This window comes from Anomaloglossus baeobatrachus, chromosome 1 (assembly GCF_048569485.1).
Source record: "Anomaloglossus baeobatrachus isolate aAnoBae1 chromosome 1, aAnoBae1.hap1, whole genome shotgun sequence".
In the NCBI taxonomy this organism is placed as follows: Eukaryota; Metazoa; Chordata; class Amphibia; order Anura; family Aromobatidae; genus Anomaloglossus; species Anomaloglossus baeobatrachus.
In genome coordinates, this window is record NC_134353.1 from 799185490 (window position 1) to 799197664 (window position 12175).

Below are 12175 nucleotides of genomic sequence, written 5' to 3' on the forward strand. Positions count from 1 at the left end.
TTTCACGAGCTTCTATCATGTGAATCCTGAAATCTATTGGGTGGAAAGCTTATCTTATCGTCCACGTCTAATAAGTGGTTTATTGGAGGATGATCCAGAGAGGCGGCTGCAACTGTGAGATTATGCTTAACGAAATTGAAGAAAATCCAGTAATTTTAGGTAACATAATGTGGAGTGATGAAGCTTCTTTCAAATAATCTGGCCATATTAACAGACATGATTGTATATACTGGTATAATGAGAACATGCATTTAACATTAACCCCTTCAGCCCCGGGGCACTTTCCGTTTTTGCTTTTTTGTTTTTTGTTTTTTGCTCCCCTTCTTCTGAGAGCCGTAACTTTTTTATTTTTCCGTCACTTTTGCCATATGAGGGCTTGTTTTTTGCGGGACAAGTTGTACTTTTAAATGAAACCATAAGTTTTACCATATGGTGTACTGGAAAACAGCAAAAAAATTCCAAATTGCAAAAAAAGTGTGATGGCACAATAGTTTTTAAGATGTTTTATTCACGGTGTTCACTATATGGTAAAACTGATATGTGGTTATGATGCCTGAGGTCGGTGCGAGTTTGTAGACACCAAACATGTATAGGTTTACTTGTATCTAAGGGGTTAAAAAAAATTCACAAGCTTGTCCAATAAAAGTGGCGTACGTTTTGCGCCATTTTCCGAAACCCATAGAGTTCTCATTTTTTGGGATCTATGGCTCAGTGATGGCTTATTTTTTGCGTCTCGAGCAGATGTTTCTAATGGTACCATTTTTGTGCAGATGCTATGTTTTGATTGTCTGTTATTGCATTTTGCGTAAAACTTGCGGCGACCAAAAAACGTAATTTTGGCGTTTGGAATATTTTTGCCGCTACGCCGTTTACCAATCAGATTAATTGATTTTATATTTTGATAGATCGGGCATTTCTGAACGCGGCGATACCAAATATGTGTATATTTATTTATTTTTTAACCCTTTAATTTTCAATGGGGGGAAAGGGGGGTGATTTGAACTTTTAGGTTTTTGTTTTGTTTTTTTTTTAATTTTTTAAAACTTTTTTTTTACTTTTTTTATTTTATTTTACTAGTCCCCCTAGGGGGCTATAGCGATTAGCAATCCGATCGCTCTTATCTATCTGCTGATCACAGCTATACAGCTGTAAACAGCAGAAATAGTCACTTCCTGTTTCCCTCTGCTCGGGGCTGAGGAAAAACGAAAGTGAAACATCATAGCTGCAGGCGTCATCACATGACCCTGTGCTACGATGGCAACCACCGAAAGTCACGTGATCACTCACGTGACTTCCGGTGGGGGTGGCGGTATGTAAAAAACATATAGATCTCGCTGCCAGACTTTGACAGCGAGATCTAAGGGGTTAATGTTACGGGTGGAATGCGATTCCACTCGTAACATACAGGCACACATGTCAGCTGTTGAAAACAACTGATATGTGTGCCGATCCATGCCGCCTGCCCGCGACAGGGGGCGGGGCTTAACGGGACACGCTCCATGACGGAAATATCCGTCCATGGTCGTGAAGGGGTTAAAGCAACAACTAAATGAGCCTGGTGTCAATGTTTGGGGTGGTATTTCAATTTTTGGTGTTTTAGGACCAATATTTTTTGATAGAACATTCACAGGAGATAAGTATCTCAAAATTTTAATGAATCAAGTTGTTCCCCTGTTACAGCAACAGCCTAATTCAAATGACCTTCATTTCCAACAAGATGGGGCCGCTCCACATTATTCAAGAGTAGTCCGCGAGTACCTTGATGAAACATTTCCTAATAAATGGATTGGCCGAAAAGGCCCACTTGATTGGCCGGCACGGTCACCAGACTTGACTCCAATGGATTTTTTCATTTCGGGAGTACTCAAGGACAAAGTTTATAGTCAAAAAACAAAAAAAGTGTCAGTGATTAGAAAACATACATAAGAGATGCATTTCAAGAAATTAATACTCAAAGAGACTTGTGCAAAAATGTTTGTAGAAGCAGACTTCAAAGCTGTGCAAATTGTAATGGAAAACAGTTTGAGCACCTGCGCTGATAACATTTAAGGGCTTTTGTATTATTGTTCAGAATAAAATGTAATTGTCAATGTTATGCTTGTGTTAGTAAATATAATTTTATATATAAATGAAAATAAATGTTATTAATTTCTGTCCACCTACTTTTGGATCACCCTGTATATATGTACTTTTTTTTTTTTCTTCTTTCCTTTCCAGCAGGGACATTATGCCATGTGCCATTTCCAACACTGAATTTGTGGATGAAGTTTGAGAACTTCAACCACAAAACATTTTTTTTTATTTCCGTGCGGAAATATGACCATGATGCAGATTCTGAAATGTGTAGGATGCTCATTATTTGCAGATTTCACAGTGGATTTCACTCATGTCAGAGTCTGGGACATGGTTGCTATTTGGTGTCACTAGTTATTTGGTGTGACTGTTGTGATGGGTGTTTTATTTCTCAGAATTTCCACAGGAATCTAAAAAACCTGTTGACAGTTTAATATCTGTGATGAGTGACGGATTCAGGGGCCAAGGGCCGGCCAGTAACCAACTCTGGGGATCCACTGATTAGCTACATGCAGGTATTCTTCTACCCTCATTCACAAATTTATAGGATGGTAAACTGGAGGGTAGTGGACCCACTCAGGCACAGGGGCCCACCGCATGATTCCCTTGTTCCCCTGTGTGCCAGTCTGAGCCTGTCCATGAGGATTTTTAGTGGATTTTACTTCGGTCCAGGACAAGCTCTGCTTGGGGTGTTTGCATCTGTTTTTTCCCCTCTCATATATTGAGTATAACAAGACAGACATGTACGTTAAAGGAAATCTGCCACTAGTTTTTTTGCCTTTCCATCTGAGAGCAGCAAGATCTAAACTTCTTGCTGGTGTTTTGATAAAATCAATGTTTTATCTGTTGTAGATCTGCCAGTTCTCTGAATGCTGAGCTTTGTATAACCCGGCCCACACCACTGATTGACCGCTTTTGTATACGTACTATTCATGAAACAAGTTTGACATTAAGTATTATCATAACTGTATCTCTCTGCTGATTAAACGGTGTATACTTTGTCTGGACATTAAAGTGGTTGTCCAGTCTTCTGATAAATCTGCAGTCAGTCTTTGGGAATGCAAGCCTCTGAATCTTGACAGTGTGCAGGGTTGCCAAATATCCAGATATTCCAGAACAATCCATAATAGGGCACTTTTTTAACCTTGTCTGTAGTTAATAAAATTTAAGGCGTCCGTGATTTTTTTCTTTTTTGAAGAGGAACTATTCTAATTGTTTTCCTCATTTTAGGGCTTACAATGAATAGTTATTGTCTTCTGATAAGAATTCAGGGCTTTAGACATGTATCACTTATAATTTTAATGATTTTATTATGGATTTACATTGTCTGTAAAAACAAAAATGTCTATCTATTGTCTCACGTATTAGAGAAAATTATATTTTTCTCTGAAACTGCAGCATTTCGGAGAGTATATATCTATCTTGCCAGTCATGCCAAACACCGGAACAAAAGTGTGGGCAAAAGAACAATGGCTTCTCCTCGCCTGACTCTGCTTGATTGAGAGGCCTCCGCATATTTGCAGACAGGGAAAAACCTGTCAATCAAGCAGTGTTGGTGGGAGCGCGCCTATGGACTCTTTTTGCTTCTGTTTAAACTCCTCATCCATTATATGCTCATTTCTCAAAGTAGGTTTTTTGTGCCGCACCAAAGCGTTTAAAGTCAAATATTACTTTTAGGAATGAGAGAGCCTGTCTGGAGTTCATGCTGTCTTTGCTTACCAAACCATGAACTGATTGACCGCTTTCATCTAAAGTACATTAGGCCATATGCACACAGGGGTTTTTTTCAGCTTTAAAAATAGTGAGTTTTTTTGGGGTGTTTTTTAGTTTCTTGAAGCACTTAAGATGAAGATTTTGCAGCCTTTTGATTGATGGACAGTGCTTAGTTTGGACTGGATTCCATTAGGAGCCACTTCATAAAGTATATTTCTTTTTCTTCTTTACAGCAGATATTTTTAAAAACTTTAAACTGGAAAAAAAACAAACTGAAGATATAAACCACAAACTGGTTTTACAATACAAATTAATAGGAAGTTTACACAGGACCATATGCTGCCGAGGAAAATGGTCTTTTATGATGCACAAAAGATCGTTTCTCTCGTTCATCAGGTGATCAACAACGAAAGAGTATAATGAGATGAACGCTCATTCACAATAATCTTTCAGTGTAAATGCAGCTTTTGTTTCAAGACATCACTCTGCATCATTTAATCACTAACTACTGAGAAAACAATTAGGCAAATCCGGCAACTAATGGGACATATTTCCTCCAATTGAAACTGATCTTTCCTTTTTAGATGGTTTAATTACAATTATCATTATATTTATAGCTGACTTAATTTGAAGCATTTATCAGATGGTTTATTAGTGCTAACCAATTGATACAATAGCAAGCCCACTGAACAGCACAGTGACATCTAGCTCAAGGGCCTTAAAAGGAACCTGTCAGGTGCAATATGGTCCCAGAACCACAAGCAGTTCTGGGTGCATATTGCTAATCCCTGCATAACTGTCCCTGTATACACTAGCATAGATAAAGAGATCTTTAGAAAAAGTATTTCTAAAGATCTTATATCATATGCTAATGAGCGAGGGGACTAATCCTCTAGGCGTTACTTCCCCTTGCTAGTTGGCTCCATTAGCATGTTAGTACGCCCCTGTGGGTGTGCTAACATGCTAATGAACGTGCAGCATCACAGTATGATCTTACTCACTTCTACGGCTGCCATCGCCACCTGACACTGGATTTCGGTGCAGTGCGCATGATCCTGGAGTTTCGGTCATGCGCGCTACTTCAGTTTTGAAGCCAGGATGTGTACACCCACCTTCATAGTGTGCATGACCAGAACTACGGGGTCATGCACACTAATCCGAAATCCAGTGTCGGGCGGCGATGGTAGTCGGAGAGGTGAGTGAGATCATCCTCTGATGCAGCACATTCATTAGCATGTTAGCACACCCAGAGGGGCGTGCTAACAGGCTAATGGAGCCGAGAAGCCAGGGGAACTAACGCCCAGAGGACTAGTCCCCTCGCTCATTTTTTACATTTTTTTTGTTCACCACAACATTGCATTAAAATGCAATAACAGGAGATCAAAACATTGCATCTACGTAAAAATGGTATAATTAAAAATGCCAGCTCAAGACACAAAAATAAGCCATCACTGAGCCCCAGATCCTGAAAAATGAGAACGCTACGGGTCTTGGAAAATAGTGACAAAAGTGCAATTATTTTTTTGACAAACTTTTGAATTTTTTTTTCTCACCATTTAGATAAAAGTAAAACTAATATATGTTTGATATCTGTAAACTCTTACTGACCTGGGGAATCATAATGCCAGGTCAGTTTTACCCTATAGAGAATATGGTAAATTAAAAAAAAAAAAAAACAATTGCGTAATTGCAATATTGTTTTACTCTGAGCTAGTATTTTCAGAAAATAAATACAATTTTTTTTTGCTTGGAAATTCAGAGACATGTTGGCAGAAGTTTATATCATAAAACAACAATTTACATTTTACTCAAAAATATACCTGTAAAGAGAAAAATCAGAAAAACTGAAAATTTTGCAGTGGTCTCAATTTTTACCAGAGCTGTGTGTGTGTATCTCTCAATAAAAGAGGGAGAGCCAGCACTGCTTGAGAATGGCATGCAACAAATATAAAATATTCCAACTATACTATAGTGCAAAATTTGATTTTTAGCAAACAAACAAACAATTTTTTGAGCCACCCCTGCCACGTCACGGCAAATCTCAATAGGGGGTCCTACTCTATATTTTATACTTTCATTGTGCCATGTGGCCTCCTAATTACATTAAAAGCAGAACCATATTGAAGCAACACGTATACCTGTAACATTTCAAAACCGCTTCCATGTTGCAAAGACAGGCAGCTGCGAATAAAGGCAGCCCAGGTCCCAGCATGTGCAGCAAATGCCACACACACCAGGACAATGGCACAATGAAAATATAAAATATAAAGAAATATATATATATATATAATGTACACAAAATATAGTTGTATAAAACTAAATAAATTAATGACATAGCGCTCTGCAGTATTTTTGATTCTGAGCGCAGATAAAGCGGACAGCTATGGGTTGCCACCCCCATCTGCCTGGCTTTACCTTGGCTGGCAATCAAAATACAGGGAAGCCCATTCATTTTTTTGATTTTTTTTTTTAATTATTTAAAAAAGTAATTAAAAACTGCGTAGGCTCCCGCCGTATTTTGATCGCCAGTCAGGTAAAGCCAGGCAGCTGGGGGCTGGGATTCTCAGCAGCCCGCAACTGCCCCTGGAAATAGCGCATTGTTAGCGCCATTTCCAGGCATTTTACCCGGCTCAACCAGTGGCCCTGGTGGCGGTGGCACGCTGGGTAATAAAGGGGTTAATACCAGCTTTTTATACTCAAATGGTACTAAGCCCGAAATTCATGGTGTCATGCCAAATTAGACATGGCCACCATGAATTTCTAGTAAACAGTAAAAAAAAAAAAACACAACCCAGAATTTTTTTTTATTTAGAAATAAAACTAAAAAAAAATTCAGAGACTCCATCTTTATTATAAAAAAAAAACATTATTCTGACATAATCCACAGGGAGAGCCATGTCAACTCTGCTTCATCACTCTGTACAGACACAGTCTATACAAAGTGAGAAGCAGAGAGAGCATTCTCAACTCTGCCACATCGCTCTGTACAGAGCGAGATGCAGGCTGACAGAGAGGGTATGATTCCACCTTCCTGATCCCAGGACCTTCGATGACGTCAGTCATGTGACCAGTCTGTAAGCCAATGTCTGTACAACATTTACACCAGACTGGTCACATGGCTATGATGTCATGCAAGGTCCTTTAGGCAGTGGTGCTTACCGGGGGCACAGCAATGATTGGAAGCATTAGCAACCAGGAAAGAGAGTCTGCAGGACTCGTCGCGGGACCTGTAAGTATAATCATAATGTTTTTTAATAATGTTTTTTAGGTGTTTTTTTTTTTACAGACCCTGGACCCAATGTGTAACATGAGCTTCCCAGGAAAGCTCGTGATCGGGATCGTGTACACGATCACTATGTGATCGGTACGATCCCCGATCTTTACAGTTCGGGATCACCCATCACTACTCTTGGATGAAGGGGAAAAAAAAACGAAAAACAGAAAATCGCCAGGGCGTGAAGGGGTTAAATAGCAAAAAAACATGTTGACAGATTCCCTTTTAAATAAATACTTCTAATATCTCTGGAATTGTACGACGGATTAAAAAGGAATAAAATAAGAGCAAAAAAATGGTGTTTTTTGATCTGTTGATTAGTTGTCTTTAAATCAACTTTTGTGTTTTACTATATGAAAAGTACCAGTACATGAAATATTAGATAACTTTGCATTTTTGCTTTGTTTCTTCTGTTACTATTTTATTAATATATGACCGTTTTAATTTTTTCCACACAGTACTGGCTGGATCCAGCAAAGACTATTTCAGAACATAAAGATTTGATTAGCAGTAAGTACAATGTATGTGTGGGTATTCCAGATCTGCCATGAGTTTGTATGAGACACGCTCTGGATTATCTAGATAATGCATCAGAATAGAGTATTGTACAGGATTAGCAATGCATACAATAACGCATTTAATGTTATTAGATTACAGAATAACAAAATATGGACGCGTCGTCTGACAATGTGATGATGCTTGTTACATCCAGTTGATGTCTGTTGATTTAGATACTTTTGGAACTCATTATTTCTTTTCCACTAAATTTTTTGTTGTTGTAATGAATAAACATATTGTGGTTTGAAGATTTTATATGGAGTAGAATAATGTGTAGATACCACGGCAATGCAAACACTGTCTCCTGCAGTGATAAAATGACTGTGAATTTTATCCTCAGGTGATGAATAAATGTAGAGGGAACAGTGTGTGTGTATGTGTATATACACAGTGTGCAAAATTATTAGTCAAGTTTTTGTTTTAGAGGATTTTTTTTATTATTGATCAACAAATTATGTTCTCAATCAACCCAAAAGACTCATAAATATCAAAGCTTAATATGTTTGGAAGTAGGAGTGTTTTGTTTTTTTAGATTTGGCTATCTTAGGAGGATATCTGTTTGTGCAGGTAATTATTACTGTGCAGAATTATTAGGCAACTTAATAAAAACCAAATATATTCCCATCTCACGTGTTTATTTTCACCGGGTAAACCAATATAACTGTACAAAATTTAGAAATAAACATTTCTGACATGCAAAAACAAAACCCAAAAAATTAGTGACCAATATAGCCACCTTTCTTTATGATGACACTCAACAGCCTACCATCCATAGATTCCGTCAGTTGCTTGATCTGTTTACGATCAACATTGCGTGCAGCAGCCACCACAGCCTCCCAGACACTGTTCTGAGAGGTGTACTGTTTTCCCTCCCTGTAGATCTCACATTTTATGAGGGACCACAGGTTCTCTATGGGGTTCAGATGAGGTGAACAAGGGGGCCATGTCATTATTTTTTCATCTTTTAGACCTTTACTGGCCATCTACGCTGTGGAGTAGTTGGATGCATGTGATAGAGCATTGTCCTGCATTAAAATCACATTTTTCTTGAACGATACTGACTTCTTTCTGTACCACTGCTTGAAGAAGTTGTCTTCCAGAAACTGGCAGTAGGTCTGGGAGTTGAGCTTTACTCCATCCTCAACCCGAAAAGGTCCCACAAGTTCATCTTTGATGATACCAGCCCAATCCAGTACCCCACCTCCACCTTGCTGGCGTCTGAGTCGGAGTGGAGCTCTCTGCCCTTTACTGATCCAACCTCTGGCACATCCATCTGGCCCATCAAGAGTCACTCTCATTTCATCAGTCCATAAAACCTTTGAAAAATCAGTCTTAAGATATTTCTTGGCCCAGTCTTGACGTTTTATCTCATGCTTCTTGTTTAAAGGTGGTCGTTTTTCAGCCTTGCTTACCTTGGCCATGTCCCTGAGTATGGCACACCTTGTGCTTTTTAATACTCCAGTAACGTTGCAGCTCTGAAATATGGCCAAACTGGTGGCAAATGGCATCTTGGCAGCTTCACGCTTGATTTTCCTCAATTCATGGGCAGTTATTTTTCGCCTTTTTTGCCCAACACGCTTCTTGCAACCCTGTTGGCTATTTGCCATGAAACGCTTGATTGTTTGGTGATCACGCTTCAAAAATTTGTCAATTTCATGACTGCTGCATCCGTCTGCAAGACATCTCACAATTTTGAACTTTTCAGAGCCCGTCAAATCTCTCTTCTGACCCATTTTGCCAAAGGAAAGGAAGTTGCCTAATTAAGCACACCTTAAATAGGATGTTGATGTCATTACACCACACCCCTCCTCATTACAGAGATGCACATCACCTGATTTACTTAATTGGTAGTTGGCTCTCAAGCATGGGCTCCACACCTTGGAGTAGGACAACATGTATAAAAAATATCATGTGATCAAAATACTCATTTGCCTAATAATTCTGCACACAGTATACATATGCATGTAAAAAAAACCAAAACAAAGTATTCTGGGATTGATACTTTCTGTCTTTCAACATAAAGTATTTACATAGATTTTTCTAGCTAACTCAGGTAAAGTGTGTGTGTGTACATATATATATATTTATATTGATATATATTTATATTGAGATTGAGATATATATATATAGATAGATACACAGTTGATACAGAAAGTGATCAGACCCCTTTAAATTTTCACTTTTTGTTTTATTGCAGCCATTTGGTGAATTCAAAAAAGTTAATTTTTTTTTCACTCATTACTTTACACTCTGCATCCCATTTCGACAGACAAAAACCCAAAAATGCAGAAATGTTTGGAAATTTATTAAACAAGAAAAACTGAAATATCACATGGTCATAAGTATTCAGACCCTTTACTCCGTATTTAGTTGAAGCATTCTTTTGAGCTAGTACAGCCATGCGTCTTCTTGGGAATGATGAAAAATGTTTTTCACACCTGGATTTTGAGATCCTCTGCCATTCTTCCTTGCAGATCCTCTACAGTTCCGTCAGGTTAGATGGTGATCGTTGGTAGACAGCCATTTTCAGGTCTCTCCAGACATGATCAATTGGATTTAGGTCAGGGCTCTGGCTGGGCCAGTCAAGAATGGTCACAGAGTTGTTCTGAAACCACTTCTTTGTTATTTTAGCTGTGTGCTTAGGGTCATTGTCTTGTTGGAAGGTGAACTTTCGTCCAAGTCTGAGGTCCAGAGAACTCTGGAAGAGGTTTTCTTCCAGAATATCTCTATACTTGGCTGCATTCATCTTTCCTTCAATTGCAACCACTCGTCCTGTGCAGCTGAAAAACACCCCCATAGCATGATGCTGCCACCACCATGTTTCACTGTTGGGATTGTATTGGGCAGGTGATGAGCAGTGCCTGTGTTATGATCTGATAACCGTGGACGATCACAAAAAATCCCATTAATCAAGAAAAAAGAAAACCACAAGAGTAGTTTTAAACTGAACTGACCGCAATCCCCTATCAGACAATACTAGAAGTAGCAGGGGGATGTTCCTAACACACCTAGTCACCTCGTCACTGCCTGAGAAACTTGCTACACCTCAAAGATAGAAATGAGGAATCGTAACTTGACTCTGAGCAGTCCCCAAAGAAATAGCAAGCCCCCAACATGCAACAAAGGTAATGTAAGAAATCACAATACACAGAAAATATAGATTAGCAAAGGTGAAGCCCGACTTAACAGATACAATAGGACAGGACAGATAACTGTTTGCGGCCAGCATAAAAACCCTGCAAAAAAATACCAAACGTCTGATAGGAAAAAAAATACTAAGACCACACTGTCTCTCCCCCACTATATCAGGTATGCTTGTGCCAGACACTTTAAACAGAACTGCAGATATAAAGGGAAGGAACAAAATCACAGAACAAATAATATTCAAGTGCAAATAATCCAAACATGCAGAGGGAGCAAGCTCCCTTTCTTGCTGGAGGAACTGCCCTCCTCACAGAAGCAGAAAGACAGATTCTCACATACAAGAAACCAAACACAGAACCAAAAAGAATAAGCAGAAAAAAACTTAAGTGCAATTTCCTCAATTAAGCACAGAAACTAGCAAACTTATCTGGAGTAGATTCAGCTACAGAAGAAATGGGAGAAATTGAAGGGAAAACTCCCAGACATCTTCAAAAGCAGGCGGGAAGCACCAGCACCGGTGGCCACCAGGCAGAAAATGCCCTCCTAAATACACTAGGCTGATTTGCAGTAGGATTTCCTGGATTCCAAATTAACTCCAACACCTGTCTGGATCTCAGACTCAGCTTCAGTACCATTCCTGGCCACCAGAAGCAGCTCCACACCAGCACCTACTCGGATTACATTCACAACAGTACCCCCACCTCCTTGAGGAGGGTCACCGAACCCTCACCAGAGCCACTGTGTCTATCAGGATGGACATGATGAAAGGCACGAACCAACCTGTCCACGTGAATGTCAGAAGCAAAAACACAAGAAATGTCCTCCAGACCATAACCCTTCCACTTAACAAGGTACTGAAGCTTTCATCTATTAAGGCGGGAATCCAACATTTTCTCTACTTCATACTCTAGATACCCATCTACCAACACAGGATTAGGAGGCGCCGCCGTGGGAATTGCTGGTTCCACATGTTTCTTCAACAAAGACTTATGAAAAACATTGTGAATTTTAAAAAACTCAGGAAGAGCCAAACGAAATGATACGGGATTAATAATCTCCGAAATCTTATAAGGCCCAATAAATCTTGGCTTAAATTTAGGAGAAGAAACCATCATAGGAATATTTTTAGAGGACAACCAAACCATGTCCCCCACTTTAAGCCAGGGACCATTAGTCCTACGCCGGTTAGCAAAACTTTTGGCATTCTCCTGGGCCTGAAACAATTTGTCCACTACCTGACCTCAAATCTGCTGCATTTTCTCTACCACAGAATCAACTCCGGACAGGCCTTAAGGGCCCGTTACATGCGAACGCACGATAAATCGACGCATGTGCGATCGCACCCGCCCCCATCGCTTGTGCGTTATGGGCAATTTGTTGCTCGTGTCGCACAAAGTTTGTAACCCCGTCACA

At 39.4% G+C, this 12175-nt stretch overlaps 1 protein-coding gene across 1 annotated transcript in view; it reads left to right on the plus strand.

Annotated features, from left to right (window-relative positions):
- Window positions 1-12175, plus strand: part of EPB41L4A (erythrocyte membrane protein band 4.1 like 4A) — a 386643-nt gene that overhangs the window by 128647 nt on the left and 245821 nt on the right. The window contains exon 3 of the mRNA XM_075325013.1: window positions 7519-7570. Within this exon, the coding sequence (XP_075181128.1) occupies window positions 7519-7570 (52 nt within the window). The remainder of the gene's footprint in view (window positions 1-7518; window positions 7571-12175) is intronic.